This window comes from Oncorhynchus mykiss, chromosome 2 (genome assembly GCF_057628025.1).
Source record: "Oncorhynchus mykiss isolate SJ-2025 chromosome 2, ASM5762802v1, whole genome shotgun sequence".
In the NCBI taxonomy this organism is placed as follows: Eukaryota; Metazoa; Chordata; class Actinopteri; order Salmoniformes; family Salmonidae; genus Oncorhynchus; species Oncorhynchus mykiss.
In genome coordinates this window covers 18,034,804-18,050,000 of record NC_143023.1, presented here as the reverse complement: position 1 = coordinate 18,050,000, position 15,197 = coordinate 18,034,804, and the positions used below count along the sequence as shown (strand labels likewise).

Sequence of the window (15,197 nt, the reverse complement as noted above, 5' to 3'; positions counted from 1 at the left end):
GGAGAGAGAGAGAGAGAGAGAGAGGGGGGGGAGAGAGAGAGAGAGAGAGAGGGAGCATTTTCTTTAAAAAAGATAGATTAGGAGTTAGATAAACTTGGATTTTTTGTCAGGAACACATACTGGATTCTACCCTCTACAACATACCCCCTACTTCAAATCAAAACTTAAAACCTACAACCTGATTTTCGACGGATTTACGGAATCACCTGGAAAGTTCACAACTACCAAGGATTTATTACCCTATACAGCAAATTCTCTGGAAAACAACAGAAACCTGAAAACACCATCCAACCTGGAACTGAGTGAATAATGTTTAGTCTGAAACTATATTTTATTTCCAAAAGCCAAGAAGAAAAATACACAACATTACTTTATAAGGACTGAATTCTAACATAATTCTGCCAAGCTTGATACAGCTTCAACTAGCACTGACGTGTCAAGTGAGAGGTGTCAAAGCACATTAGCCCAACAATGGCAGGAGAGTCACACAGTCTACCCCAACCAAATGGAGAGGCCTTAGAAGCTCCTTCCCGCTGTTCAGAGGTAATTAAAATACAGTACCCTGTGCATGTAAAGAATGATAAGGCAAGAAAAGATTACAAAATGAAGCTCCTTATGGAAAATCAAGAGACACTTTTTGCTGACTATTACAAAAATGGGAACATCAGCAACCTTATCTTCCACACAAACCATCCACTGGCATGGCACAGTGCTATATTAGCACACTACCCCTTTGTTAAGAGAGGGGGGGTTAACGAGGGGTGGAAACTCAGAATACTTGATAACGAGGACTCTGAGTCAGGTAATATAAATATCTATAAGTCCGGAACAGTAATGGTACAGGGTAACCCCAAACAGTTTCAGCTGGACTTTCACCTAATCAAATAATTAGTCCAGCAGGAGAAGCTCTCCCTTGATAAAGATACCCCCACCCCGAGCGGGTCAGACCAGACCTCTTCATTATGTAACCCCACAGACGAGCAACCCCCAGCGGAGAGTCAACCTCCCAGCACAGATTACCACTCCCTCATTGAAATGAAGGACAAATTCACCCAGCTGGAGGTAAGACAGGTGGAGCTGGAACAGCAGGTAATTACACTTCAGTCAGCACAGACCCAGACAACAGTCCAGCACAACAACACCCCCTTAACCAGACCCGGAGATCTGGAGGTGGACAGAGACATATCTGCACTCTGGACTGTGGTGAGACAACTTCAACAGGAGAAAGAGCAGAATCAGGAGAAGAACAGAGCATTAGAGGAGAGGATCAGACTGCTGGTGGAGGAGAGGTTGAGGGGGATGGAGGAGAGGGTGAGGGGGACGGAGGAGAGGTTGAGGGGGACGGCGTGTGACAGAGAACAACCCACTAGAGAGGTGGCCACCCCCACAGAGAAGCCAGCAGAACAGCCCACCTCAGCACCTGACAAAAGTCCCCACACCACAGCAGAACAGTCCACACCAGACCCTGACCATAGAGTCGACATTAGCAGAACAGACAAAGAAAGAACCACAAGCCCAGCGGCTCTCACCCCCTCTGAGCACCCCCCTGTCAGCCACCCTGATAGCCCTTCTGACAACCCCCTCACACCCACTGAGGACAAACACAAGACACAGATTGTACTACTTATGGACTCAAATGGGAAATATATAGAAGAAAAAAAACTTTTTCCCAAACACAGTGTGTCTAAACTCTGGTGTCCAAACACCCAATGCGCCCTAGACCTTCTGTCTGAGGACCAACTAGGTTCACCCAGCCACATAATAATACACACAGGCACAAACGACCTGAGAGCACAGCAGGAAAGGGTGGCCACAGCACTGAAGGGAGTGATTGAAAAGGCTTCTTCTACTTTCCCCAATGCACAAGTGGTTATCTCAACCCTGCTACCACGAAAAGACTTCCACCCTGCCACAATACAGCGGGTAAACGCAAGTATTTCCCGTGACTGTGCCTCAAAACCAAATGTTTTCCTGGCCCACCACTCCACCCTGGACTTGAACAGTCTCTATGACCAGGTCCACCTCTACAAGGCAGCAGTGCCCACCTTTGCGCGGACTCTAAAGGACATCGCTCTCAAACGTATCCCCAACACTTCACACAGGAGCAACAGATCAATAGACACCCCACCCAGACCAGCGAGACACCCTCCCAGACCTGCAGGACCCCGCCCCTGGACCTACACATAGAGGACCCACGCCAAGAGGAATTACATCCAGACCACAGTACACCCAGACACATCCACACCCCCACCCCAACCAATCAACACCCCCCCACATCAACCATGCCCACACCCCATTTAGGCCCCCTCAGATCAGACCTATGCCACTCCTGCCCACCCCATGCACCCCACCCCCGCAAAGAGGGCCTCAACATGGAAGCCACACATACGCCCAGGTAGTGAGCGGGCAAACAGTCCCAACCCCAACTCTCACACTTGCCCAAGCCAATGGCATGTACCAGATGCTCAGCAGGCTCTGCTCACACTTACTGGCCTGAGGCCAAACCACGACCAACAACATTGGACACTCTATGGAACAAAAAGCCTTCACTATATCATCCTGGAATATCCAAGGCCTGAGGTCATCTGCCTTTGGCCTAAAGAGCAGAAACCTGGACTTCACCAAAGAAATCGGTAATACAGACATTGTCATCCTGCAAGAAACCTGGTATAGAGGAGACGGACCCACTGGTTGCCCTCTAGGTTACAGAGAGCTGGTAGTCCCATCCACCAAGCTACCAGGTGTGAAACAGGGAAGGGACTCAGGGGGTATGCTAATTTGGTATAGAGCAGACCTAACTCACTCCATTAAATTAATCAAAACAGGAACATTATACATTTGGCTAGAAATTCAAAAGGAAATTATCCTAACAGAGAAAAATGTCCTCCTGTGTGCTACCTATATCCCCCCACTAGAATCCCCATATTTTAATGAAGACAGCTTCTCCATCCTGGAGGGGGAAATCAATCATTTCCAGACCCAGGGACATGTACTAGTCTGTGGCGACCTAAATGCCAGAACCGGACAAGAACCTGACACCCTCAGGACACAGGGGGACAAACACCTGCCTGGAGGTGACAGCATTCCCCCCCACATATGCCCCCCTAGGCACAACTATGACAACATAACCAACAAAAACGGGTCACAACTCCTGCAGCTCTGTCGCACGCTGGGTATGTACATAGTCAACGGTAGGCTTCGAGGGGACTCCTATGGTAGGTACACCTATAGCTCATCTCTTGGCAGTAGTACTGTAGACTACTTTATCACTGACCTCAACCCAGAGTCTCTCAGAGCGTTCACAGTCAGCCCACTGACACCCCTATCAGACCACAGCAAAATCACAGTCTACTTACACAGAGCAATACTCAATCATGAGGCATCAAAGCCAAAGGAACTGAGTAACATTAAGAAATGCTATAGATGGAAGGAATGCAGTTTGGAAACCTACCAAAAAACAATCAGGCAACAACAAATTCAATCCCTTTTAGACAATTTCCTGGGTAAAACGTTCCACTGTAATAGTGAAGGTGTAAACTTGGCAGTAGAAAATCTTAACAGTATATTTGACCTCTCAGCTTCCCTATCAAATCTAAAAATCTCAAATAGAAAACCGAAGAAAATTAACAATAATGACAAATGGTTTGATGAAGAATGCAAAAACCTAAGAAAGAAATTGAGAAACCTGTCCAACCAAAAACACAGAGACCCGGAAAACCTGAGTCTACGCCTTCACTATGGTGAATCACTAAAACAATACAGAAATACACTACGGAAAAAGAAGGAACAGCATGCCAGAAATCAGCTCAATGCAATTGAAGAATCCATAGACTCTAACCACATCTGGGAAAATTGGAAAACTCTAAACAAACATCAACACGAAGAATTATCTATCCAAAATGGAGATGTATGGGTAAACCACTTCTCCAATCTTTTTGGCTCTATAACAAAGAATAAAGAGCAAAAACATATACATGATCAAATACAGATCTTAGAATCAACTATTAAAGACTACCAGAACTGGATTCTCCAATTACATTGAATGAGTTACAGGACAAAATAAAAACCCTCCAACCCAAAAAGGCCTGTGGTGTTGATGGTATCCTCAATGAAATGATCAAATATACAGACAACAAATTCCAATTGGCTATACTAAAACTCTTTAACATCATCCTTAGCTCTGGCATCTTCCCCAATATTTGGAACCAAGGACTGATCACCCCAATCCACAAAAGTGGAGACAAATTTGACCCCAATAACTACCATGGAATATGTGTCAACAGTAACCTTGGGAAAATCCTCTGCATTATCATTAACAGCAGACTCGTACATTTCCTCAATGAAAACAATGTACTGAGCAAATGTCAAATTGGCTTTTTACCAAATTACCATACAACAGACCATGTATTCACCCTGCACACCCTAATTGACAACCAAACAAACCAAAACAAAGGCAAAGTCTTCTCATGCTTTGTTGATTTCAAAAAAGCCTTCGACTCAATTTGGCATGAGGGTCTGCTATACAAACTGATGGAAAGTGGTGTTGGGGGTAAAACATACGACATTATAAAATCCATGTACACAAACAACAAGTGTGCGGTTAAAATTGGCAAAAAACACACACATTTCTTCACACAGGGTCGTGGGGTTAGACAGGGATGCAGCTTAAGCCCCACCCTCTTCAACATATATATCAACAAATTGGCGCGGGCACTAGAAAAGTCTGCAGCACCCGGCCTCCCCCTGCTAGAATCCGAAGTCAAATGTCTGCTGTTTGCTGATGATCTGGTGCTTCTGTCACCAACCAAGGAGGGCCTACAGCAGCACCTAGATCTTATGCACAGATTCTGTCAGACCTGGGCCCTGACAGTAAATCTCAGTAAGACCAAAATAATGGTGTTCCAAAAAAGGTCCAGTTATCAGGACCACAAATACAAATTCCATCTAGACACTGTTGCCCTAGAGCACACAAAAAGCTATACATACCTTGGCCTAAACATCAGCGCCACAGGTAACTTCCACAAAGCTGTGAACGATCTGAGAGACAAAGCAAGCAGGGCAATCTATGCCATCAAAAGGAACATAAATTCCAACATACCAATTAGGATTTGGCTAAAAATACTTGAATCAGTCATAGAGCCCATTGCCCTTTATGGTTGTGAGGTCTGGGGTCCGCTCACCAACCAAGACTTCACAAAATGGGACAAACACCAAAATGAGACTCTGCACGCAGAATTCTGCAAAAATATCCTCCGTGTACAACGTAGAACACCAAATAATGCATGCAGAGCAGAATTAGGCCGATACCCACTAATTATCAAAATCCAGAAAAGAGCCGTTAAATTCTATAACCACCTAAAAGGAAGTGATTCCCAAACCTTCCATAACAAAGCCATCACCTACAGAGAGATGAACCTGGAGAAGAGTCCCCTAAGCAAGCTGGTCCTGGGGCTCTGTTCACAAACACAAACACACCCTACAGAGCCCCAGGACAACAGCACAATTAGACCCAACCAAATCATGAGAAAACAAAAAGATAATTACTTGACACATTGGAAAGAATTAACAAAAAAACAGAGCAAACTAGAATGCTATTTGGCCCTACACAGAGAGTACACAGCGGCGGAATACCTGACCACTGTGACTGACCCAAAATTAAGAAAAGCTTTGACTATGTACAGACTCAGTGAGCATAGCCTTGCTATTGAGAAAGGCCGCCGTAGGCAGACATGGCTCTCAAGAGAAGATAGGCTATGTGCTCACTGCCCACAAAATGAGGTGGAAACTGAGCTGCACTTCCTAACCTCCTGCCCAATGTATGACCATATTAGAGAGACATATTTCCCTCAGATTACACAGATCCACAAAGAATTCGAAAACAAATCCAATTTTTGAAAAACTCCCATATCTACTGGGTGAAATTTCACAGTGTGCCATCACAGCAGCAAGATTTGTGACCTGTTGCCACGAGAAAAGGGCAACCAGTGAAGAACAAACACCATTGTAAATACAACCCATATTTATGCTTATTTATTTTATCTTGTGTCCTTTAACCATTTGTACATTGTTAAAACACTGTATATATATAATATGACATTTGTAATGTCTTTATTGTTTTGAAACTTCTGTATGTGTAATGTTTACTGTTCATTTTTATTGTTTTTCACTTTATATATTCACTTTATATATTATCTAACTCACTTGCTTTGGCAATGTTAACACATGTTTCCCATGCCAATAAAGCCCTTGAATTGAATTGAATTGAATTGAGAGAGAGAGGGAGAGTCAGTCTCATTAGAAGGTAGTGTAAAGAAGAGAGAACACCCAACCCTGTCAGTAAACATTAACAGTAACTCCACTCACCAGAGTCCATTTCATTTTGCCTTCGGTTCTGAATCCTCAACTGCAAGACTGAAAGACAAGCAGTAGAGAGGTGGTGAGTTAGATGTATGAGAATACCTGGAATAACCTAAAAGGTAACTCTGGGTAAAAGGTACTGTCCTATGTTCTGTAGTACAATATCCCTCTGTAATCGTATAGTAACATGTGACTGAGCAATCTCTACACACACATACACTGCACACACACTTTCACACTAAGAGGTTCATTGGGGGAGGGGCTGATAGGTTTGGTGATGTTTCCCACAATGCATTCCAGTGCTGAGTTTTGAGATCTGAGAGAAATGGAGGGAGGGATGGGGGGAGGGGACAGCAGTATGAGAAGGGTTTGGGGGGGGGCTGTAACTATTTATCCGTCAGTATGTTTATTTCTGTCACCCCATCCCCCCTTCAGCTGTCCCTCTCTCTCCAGAACTCTCTACCTCCCTCCCTTCATCACGGTCATGCACGCTAAGTCAATTCTTCTTCCACTATTTTCTGTCAGCCGACCGCCACTCGAAAAGAGACCCCATTACATTACTTGTGTAAAAACACCACTTAGCCTGGTTCTACAGTAAACAGCTACCTCTTAGCCTGGAAATACCTACCTCTTAGCCTGGTTCTACAGTAAACAGCTACCTCTTAGCCTGGAAACACCTACCTCTTAGCCTGGTAACAGCTACCTCTTAGCCTGAAAACACCTACCTCTTAGCCTGGTTCTACAGTAAACAGCTACCTCTTAGCCTGGAAACACCTACCTCTTAGCCTGGTTCTACAGTAAATAGCTAGCTCTTAGCCTGGAAACACATACCTCTTAGCCTGGTTCTACAGTAAATAGCTAGCTCTTAGCCTGGAAACACCTACCTCTTAGCCTGGTTCTACAGTAAACAGCTACCTCTTAGCCTGGTAACTGCACCTCTTAGCCTGGTAACAGCTACCTCTTAGCCTGAAAACACCTACCTCTTAGCCTGGTAACAGCTACCTCTTAGCCTGAAAACACCTACCTCTTAGCCTGAAAACACCTACCTCTTAGCCTGGTAACAGCTACCTCTTAGCCTGGAAACGCCTACCTCTTAGCCTGGTAACAGCTACCTCTTAGCCTGAAAACACCTACCTCTTAGCCTGGTAACAGCTACCTCTTAGCCTGGAAACACCTACCTCTTAGCCTGGTAACAGCTACCTCTTAGCCTGAAAACACCTACCTCTTAGCCTGGTAACCGCCACCTCTTAGCCTGGTAACAGCTACCTCTTAGCCTGGTAACTGCTACCTCTTAGCCTGGTAACTGCTACCACTTAGCCTGGTAACAGCTACCTCTTAGCCTGGTAACTGCTACCACTTAGCCTGGTAACAGCTACCTCTTGGTATCGTATTGGACTGGATATTCTGATTGACTCACATAGGCCTCCATGCTGACTCGGTCATGGTACTGTGTGTGTGTAATCGGTTGTGAGGTGGAATAATTGATTGGACTCTCAGAGGTGAAATTTGACCAGATTTGTGTACCGGACCCAACTAAAGTTCCAGACATAGGCCCTGGCCCGCTCCAGGGAACTAACACATGCAATCATCACTTAAAAGGTACCCAGAAGAGTTGATTGACTACTTATAAACCATTTATAAGCCCTGTACAGATGGTAGGTCAATTTAGTTTACTGTTAACAATTAACAATCTGTAACTGAGTGGAAACAAATGAAGCCAGAATCTTGATGACAGATAAGAGCAGGAAGGTGACTGTGTAAACTACTGAAGTTGTGCATGGATTTAGCTCAGTGAGATTATCTTCCCGCTTTGGGCAAGCATTCATGGACAGAGAGAAATAACAGAGATTGGATTGAGGTTATAATCGGCTCCTCAACCATCTATAATGTGATGTAATCTCATAGTGAACCTTATAGGTTATCAATGATCATTGATCATTTAACAGCTACCAAATGCAGCATTTTCGTTACCATGATTTCCCCGCTGATGTAAGTACAGATGTAAGATCTTAATTTGATCACCCTGTTGCTGCAGGAAATGTTCTGCACAACAGGACATGCACATTTGTAGTGTATTCAAGGTTTAAAAATGCTTCTAAAGTTTGTAATTTTCCCTTCAAAATGAATCAACCCCTACAAAAATGTCACATTTTTACCGTCCAATAACGTGCAGGATTATTTTCCTGCCTTGAGAAACTGATCTAATAAAATGGTTGCCTATCACTACCACTGTCCACAGGCACAGCACGCCTACCGCTTTTCAGCTTTGACCACAGTCATGGTAGCATACTCAGGGTATAGTAGTACATCTTCCTCAACACAAGTTACACAACCCATATTGACATCCTTCCATCCATAGGCTATTAATTCCACATCAACCAATCAGACAACATTCACCTATTGACAAAAGTATTGATTGGCCTTCATAGCCTTCAACTATTTCCTCCATAGCTGAATAGATAGTTGGTTCAAAGCAGCAGGACAGCTGATACTTAGTTAGCCAGTCTAACTCACTTAAATGTCTCTTCTAATGAATCCAATCTGGAAACCTCAAGACACTTCCTGGTATTTAAATAAATAAATACACTCATCAAATCTAATCTGAACCTCCAGCTGCCCAAGACAGGCCTGGTAATGAACAGCTGGTTGAAAAAAACAACAGCAGGAATGTCCTATGACCTCATTCCCTGTCCCTACCAAGCCTCTTTATGACAGCAGCAGACTGATAACAACAGAGGCGGCCATTTTTAAGGAGCATGTTCCAATTCTAGAACACAACTGCTGCTAGTTAAAGGACAGTAACCTATGGATGATGGACCTAACACAAAACATTAAGAAATCCAACTTGCAAAAGGATTCAGTAGCTGTACACATTTCTTGCTACAGTTGTAGGATCTTAATTTGAGCCAGTTTGCAACAGCAGGAAAATAATCCTACAGCAACAGAAAATGGAACTGTTGTTGTGGATTATAATTTGTAGAGGTTGATACATCTTTTGTTAGGCAAATCAAGTCAGACATTTTTAAGTGGAAATTGCAAACTTTAGAAGCCTTTTTAAACCTGCAACTACAGGATAATCAAATTAAGATACGGCATCTGTATAATGTCATCCAAACATTTTCCAATCTTATAACTGTACCTGTCACGTTCTGACCTCTATTTCCTTTGTGTTGTATTTATTTAGTATGGTCAGGGCGTGAGTTGGGTGGGCAGTCTATGTTTGTTTTTCTATGTTGTGGGGCAGTTCTATGTTTTCGGCCTAGTATGGTTCTCAATCAGAGGCAGGTGTCATTAGTTGTCTCTGATTGAGAATCATACTTAGGTAGCCTGGGTTTCACTGTGTGTTTGTGGGTGATTGTTCCTGTCTTTGTGTAGTGTTCACCAGATAGGCTGTATTAGGTTTCACGTTCCGTTTGTTGTTTTCGTATTCATTTAGTTATTTCATGTATCGTCATTCATTAAAGAACATGAGTAACCACCACGCTGCATTTCGGTCCTCTCTTTCAACAAACGAAGAACGCCGTTACAGTACCTCTAATGCTGTCTTATTTAATTAGTTATGTGTTTGAATTTTTCTAAAATGGTTGTTTTTAAATGGAGACAGGAGCAATGTGGCAGTGGCTATATGCCTCTTGTCTCTCATGACAGATTAAAATATAGCTAGCTGTAAAACTTAGTTCTGGGTTCTGAGATGAATATGCTACAAATACTGTCATTGGGAGATTAAAAGATTTGTGGTCAATCCTCTGGTATGTCTATTCAGGAGAGCTCTGTGGTTTCAATCAATAAATAGATATACAACGATCAATATCTTTACCTGATTAATCATCCTCATGATTAATATAACCAAGACTAGACTTATCTGCCACAATCATACAGGAACAACTTCTTGCCAATGATGTAGTCATCAATCATTACTAGTTACCATAGTGTCAGCCATGGGCTTGGCTGACAGAGAGAGAAGAGGCTGAGTGACACTTTATGACATAATACAAACAGCACTGTATATATGACCCAAGATCAGCCTAAGGGCAACTTAGTCCCACACCCCAGGCCTAATTCCTCCCTGCCAGCCCCACCCCAACCGTCCCGATCCAGCCCCAACCGGCCTGGCCTGATCCAGCCCCACTCCAACCGGCCTGGCCTGATGCAGCCCCACCCCAACCGGCCTGATCCAGCCCCACCCCAACCGGCCTGGCCTGATGCAGCCCCACCCCAACCGGCCTGATGCAGTCCCACCCCAACCAGCCTGATGCAGCACCACCCCAACCGGCCTGGCCTGATGCAGCACCACCCCAACCGGCCTGGCCTGATGCAGCACCACCCCAACCGGCCTGGCCTGATGCAGCCCCACCCCAACCGGCCTGGCCTGATGCAGCTCCACCCCAACCGGCCCAGCCATACACTCACCTGAGCGGAATTTGTTCCGGATGAGAAGCGACCTCTCAGAGGCCAGCAACGTCATGATGAAGAGGAGGAGGGGAAGGAGGGATGAGAGGAGGAACAGAAAGAAAGAGTGGAATCCTGTTTTTATTCCCACTTGGGTGGGAATCAGGAGGAATGGACTCTTCTGATTCTGTCTCTCTCTGTGTGGAAAGCAGAGAACAGATAAAGGGAGAGATGGAACAGAGAGAGGGAGGTCAATGCTTTTGTTTATCCCTTGAGAAAAATATATTGACACTGAGTACAAGACACAGACCAGAGCAGTAGACAGAAGAGAGTTATGGAGTGGAAAGAAGTAGAGAGACACACCATCTGACACACACAGGATAGAGTGGACAGTAGTAGAGACACACCATCTGACACACACAGGATAGAGTGGACAGTAGTAGAGACACACCATCTGACACACACAGGATAGAGTGGACAGTAGTAGAGAGACAACATCGACATTGACTAGACCACGCCTCTCACGGCAGACTGCCACAATCACAGAAAGAGAGGAGAGACACACACCGTAGATATAACGAGAAAGAAAGAGGAAGAGACAGTAGGAAGCATTTAGAACGACAGAGGAAAAGGAAGAGAGGCGAGGAGAAGAGAGAGACAGGGTGAGTTAGGCCATATGAGTGACAGAGACAGAGGCAGTGACAGATACCCAGATGCCAAACAGTGAGTGCACAGGGGACACTTATTATAATGGACACATAAAAAGCCACAACACCTATCACAGAGGACACAACTGTGCAGAGGCTGGATGCACAGATTTAAAAGCGAAAGAAAGTGAAAACTGCCACAGAGAAATAGATGTTTTTATCTACACACAGAGAACCATGGGAGAGAGACAGAGGTTAATACCACTAATTCACACACACTTCATTAATGCACACACACCATTTATTGACTATATTGACTATGTCGCTGGCCACCCATAAGACAAATTGGGAAAGCCTGAACCGCATGAAAGTGGACACACCGAGTGACTGAGATTATTTACACAAAATCACTGAGCTGGTGTTCATTAACACACAATAACACACACACACAGTTATTTACAAACTAGATTAGAGCACTGCCCATACAGTAGGATATTGATGAGTCCTCATATCACACAGTAGGGCACTGAGACACAAAAAGAGAGAGAGAAAGAGAGCGAGGAAGGGAAAGGAAGACAGAGAGAGAGAGAGAGAGAGAGAGAGAGAGAGAGAGAGAGAGAGAGTGAGAGAAAGATAGAGTAAATGAGGTAGAATGAAAGATAATACTTACTGAAATAGAGAGAGAAGTCCCTTGGGGGAACTTGGAGTGGGTTTAAGATTAAATTAGAGAGAGGTGCAAGAAGGAAGAGATAACTTCAAGTGCGTTTAATGATGATTTCTTTCATGTTCCTTTTCTTGTCATATTGTCTCTCTCTCTCTCTCTCCACACTCGTTAATCCCCTGGAAAAGAGTTCTAAAGGTGGACTTGGGGAGGAAAGGATCGGATGTTCCTTCCTTATCATAGAACTAACCTTATCCTTCTCTCGCTCTTTCTCTCTGGACCTCTCCCTAAAGCGTCCTGGTCACTCCCCCTCTCCCCTGTCTCTCTCTCTACCCCTCCCTCACCCCTCTACCCCTCCTTCACCCGTCCCAGCAGCATACATCTGTTGACTGATTGGCTGATTGATGGAGCGCTAGAGTGACAATAAGTGGTTGTGTGTCTTTGTCAAAAGTATTCACAAAATGGATGACTCATGTAAACATGCACTTGGCATTGTTACAAACTTTGGCCAGATACACTACACTAGTCTGAGGCCTATACTTTTTCCTCCCTTATGTATTTAAAAGCAAATAATGATTAGGGATATTGGATATTGCTGAGGTGTGATATGGTGTGGTAGGTAGGTATTACTGTAGGACTTTGCAGTAAGTACTACAGTATGATTTGATGTGTAGAGTTCCATCTGATAATGTTCTATGTAAATCAAGGAATGCAACTTTAGTAAGTCAGCGTCCCTGTCTAAATACCTACGTCATCCTCTTACACATGATGTATTCTGTGTGTGTGTGTGCGTGTCCGTGTGCGTTTGCGTGTGCATGTGAAACATATGGCAGGCACAGAAACCCAGGCCAAGTCAGTTTACGTCAGTGTATATATCTGAATATGAGTGCGAGTGTGTGTGTGTGTGTGTGTGTGTGTGTGTGTGTGTGTGTGTGTGTGCGAGAGACAGAGGTTAATACCACTAATTCACACACACTTCATTAATGCACACACACCATTTATTGACTATATTGACTATGTCGCTGGCCACCCATAAGACAAATTGGGAAAGCCTGAACCGCATGAAAGTGGACACACCGAGTGACTGAGATTATTTACACAAAATCACTGAGCTGGTGTTCATTAACACACAATAACACACACACACAGTTATTTACAAACTAGATTAGAGCACTGCCCATACAGTAGGATATTGATGAGTCCTCATATCACACAGTAGGGCACTGAGACACAAAAAGAGAGAGAGAAAGAGAGCGAGGAAGGGAAAGGAAGACAGAGAGAGAGAGAGAGAGAGAGAGAGAGAGAGAGAGAGAGTGAGAGAAAGATAGAGTAAATGAGGTAGAATGAAAGATAATACTTACTGAAATAGAGAGAGAAGTCCCTTGGGGGAACTTGGAGTGGGTTTAAGATTAAATTAGAGAGAGGTGCAAGAAGGAAGAGATAACTTCAAGTGCGTTTAATGATGATTTCTTTCATGTTCCTTTTCTTGTCATATTGTCTCTCTCTCTCTCTCTCCACACTCGTTAATCCCCTGGAAAAGAGTTCTAAAGGTGGACTTGGGGAGGAAAGGATCGGATGTTCCTTCCTTATCATAGAACTAACCTTATCCTTCTCTCGCTCTTTCTCTCTGGACCTCTCCCTAAAGCGTCCTGGTCACTCCCCCTCTCCCCTGTCTCTCTCTCTACCCCTCCCTCACCCCTCTACCCCTCCTTCACCCGTCCCAGCAGCATACATCTGTTGACTGATTGGCTGATTGATGGAGCGCTAGAGTGACAATAAGTGGTTGTGTGTCTTTGTCAAAAGTATTCACAAAATGGATGACTCATGTAAACATGCACTTGGCATTGTTACAAACTTTGGCCAGATACACTACACTAGTCTGAGGCCTATACTTTTTCCTCCCTTATGTATTTAAAAGCAAATAATGATTAGGGATATTGGATATTGCTGAGGTGTGATATGGTGTGGTAGGTAGGTATTACTGTAGGACTTTGCAGTAAGTACTACAGTATGATTTGATGTGTAGAGTTCCATCTGATAATGTTCTATGTAAATCAAGGAATGCAACTTTAGTAAGTCAGCGTCCCTGTCTAAATACCTACGTCATCCTCTTACACATGATGTATTCTGTGTGTGTGTGTGCGTGTCCGTGTGCGTTTGCGTGTGCATGTGAAACATATGGCAGGCACAGAAACCCAGGCCAAGTCAGTTTACGTCAGTGTATATATCTGAATATGAGTGCGAGTGTGTGTGTGTGTGTGTGTGTGTGTGTGTGTGTGTGTGTGTGTGTGCGTGTGTGTGTGTCTGTCTGTCAGTAGGCTTAGCATTGGAGGGGACATTGGGGACGGGAAGGGTAGTCTTTGCAGGAGCACCTGTTCAGTTAGTTTGACAGACAGGCTGGTGTGTGCTGGTTCAGCAGGTCAGAGGGGGGGGGGAGACAGGGAAGTAATGGGAGTGAGAGGTAGAGAGAGAGAGGGAGAGAGAGGTAAGGAGTCAGTACTACAGGAAGAGAGGAATGAAAGAGAGGAGAGGAAGGGAAGACAGGAGAGGAAGTTACAGCTAATGAATTATGTTATCTGGAGAGAAGCCCATATTGATCCACAACCTGACTACACTGAGCACAGCTAGGAGAGACTGACTGCAGCAGACAAGACATTGGTACAGACCATCCAGATGACCACCCATCACAGCCACAGTCAGAGCCACTGTATGGTGAATTGTGGTTGTATAGATTTAGATGACAGTAAAAGATTTCTACAATGATGAGGTTTACTCCTAAATCCAAACTTGGCAGACGTTCTACAGTCCCTTTCCACACCATATGTTGTGTATTGTAGATCCACCTCTAAGCTATATGTCTCACTACCTTTAATTATTTTTTCATTGGCAAGATTAGTAAACTTAGTCATGACATGCCAGCAACAAATTCTGGACCGACACATACACGCATAACTGACCAAATTATGAAAGACAAGCAGTCATTTTGAATTCCGTAAAACGAGTGTGGAAGAGGTGAAATTTGTATTGTTGTCTATCAACAATGACCTGGGTCTGACAACTTGGGTAGAAAATTACTGAGGATGATAGCGGATGATATTGCCACTCCTATTTGCCATCTCTTCAATCTAAGCCTACTCGAAAGT

General features: G+C 44.2%; 1 protein-coding gene across 1 annotated transcript in view; it reads right to left on the bottom strand.

The window, feature by feature from the left end:
- LOC110508898 (uncharacterized) overlaps positions 1-12,389 on the bottom strand; it is a 58,798-nt gene extending 46,409 nt beyond the window's left edge. The window contains exons 1-3 of the mRNA XM_036940757.2: positions 12,064-12,389; positions 10,768-10,943; positions 6,364-6,411 (exon numbers count right to left, since the gene is read on the bottom strand). Coding sequence (XP_036796652.1) covers positions 6,364-6,411; positions 10,768-10,822 — 103 coding nt within the window. The 5' untranslated portion in view covers positions 10,823-10,943; positions 12,064-12,389. The remainder of the gene's footprint in view (positions 1-6,363; positions 6,412-10,767; positions 10,944-12,063) is intronic.
- Between the last annotated feature and the right edge of the window lie 2,808 nt (positions 12,390-15,197).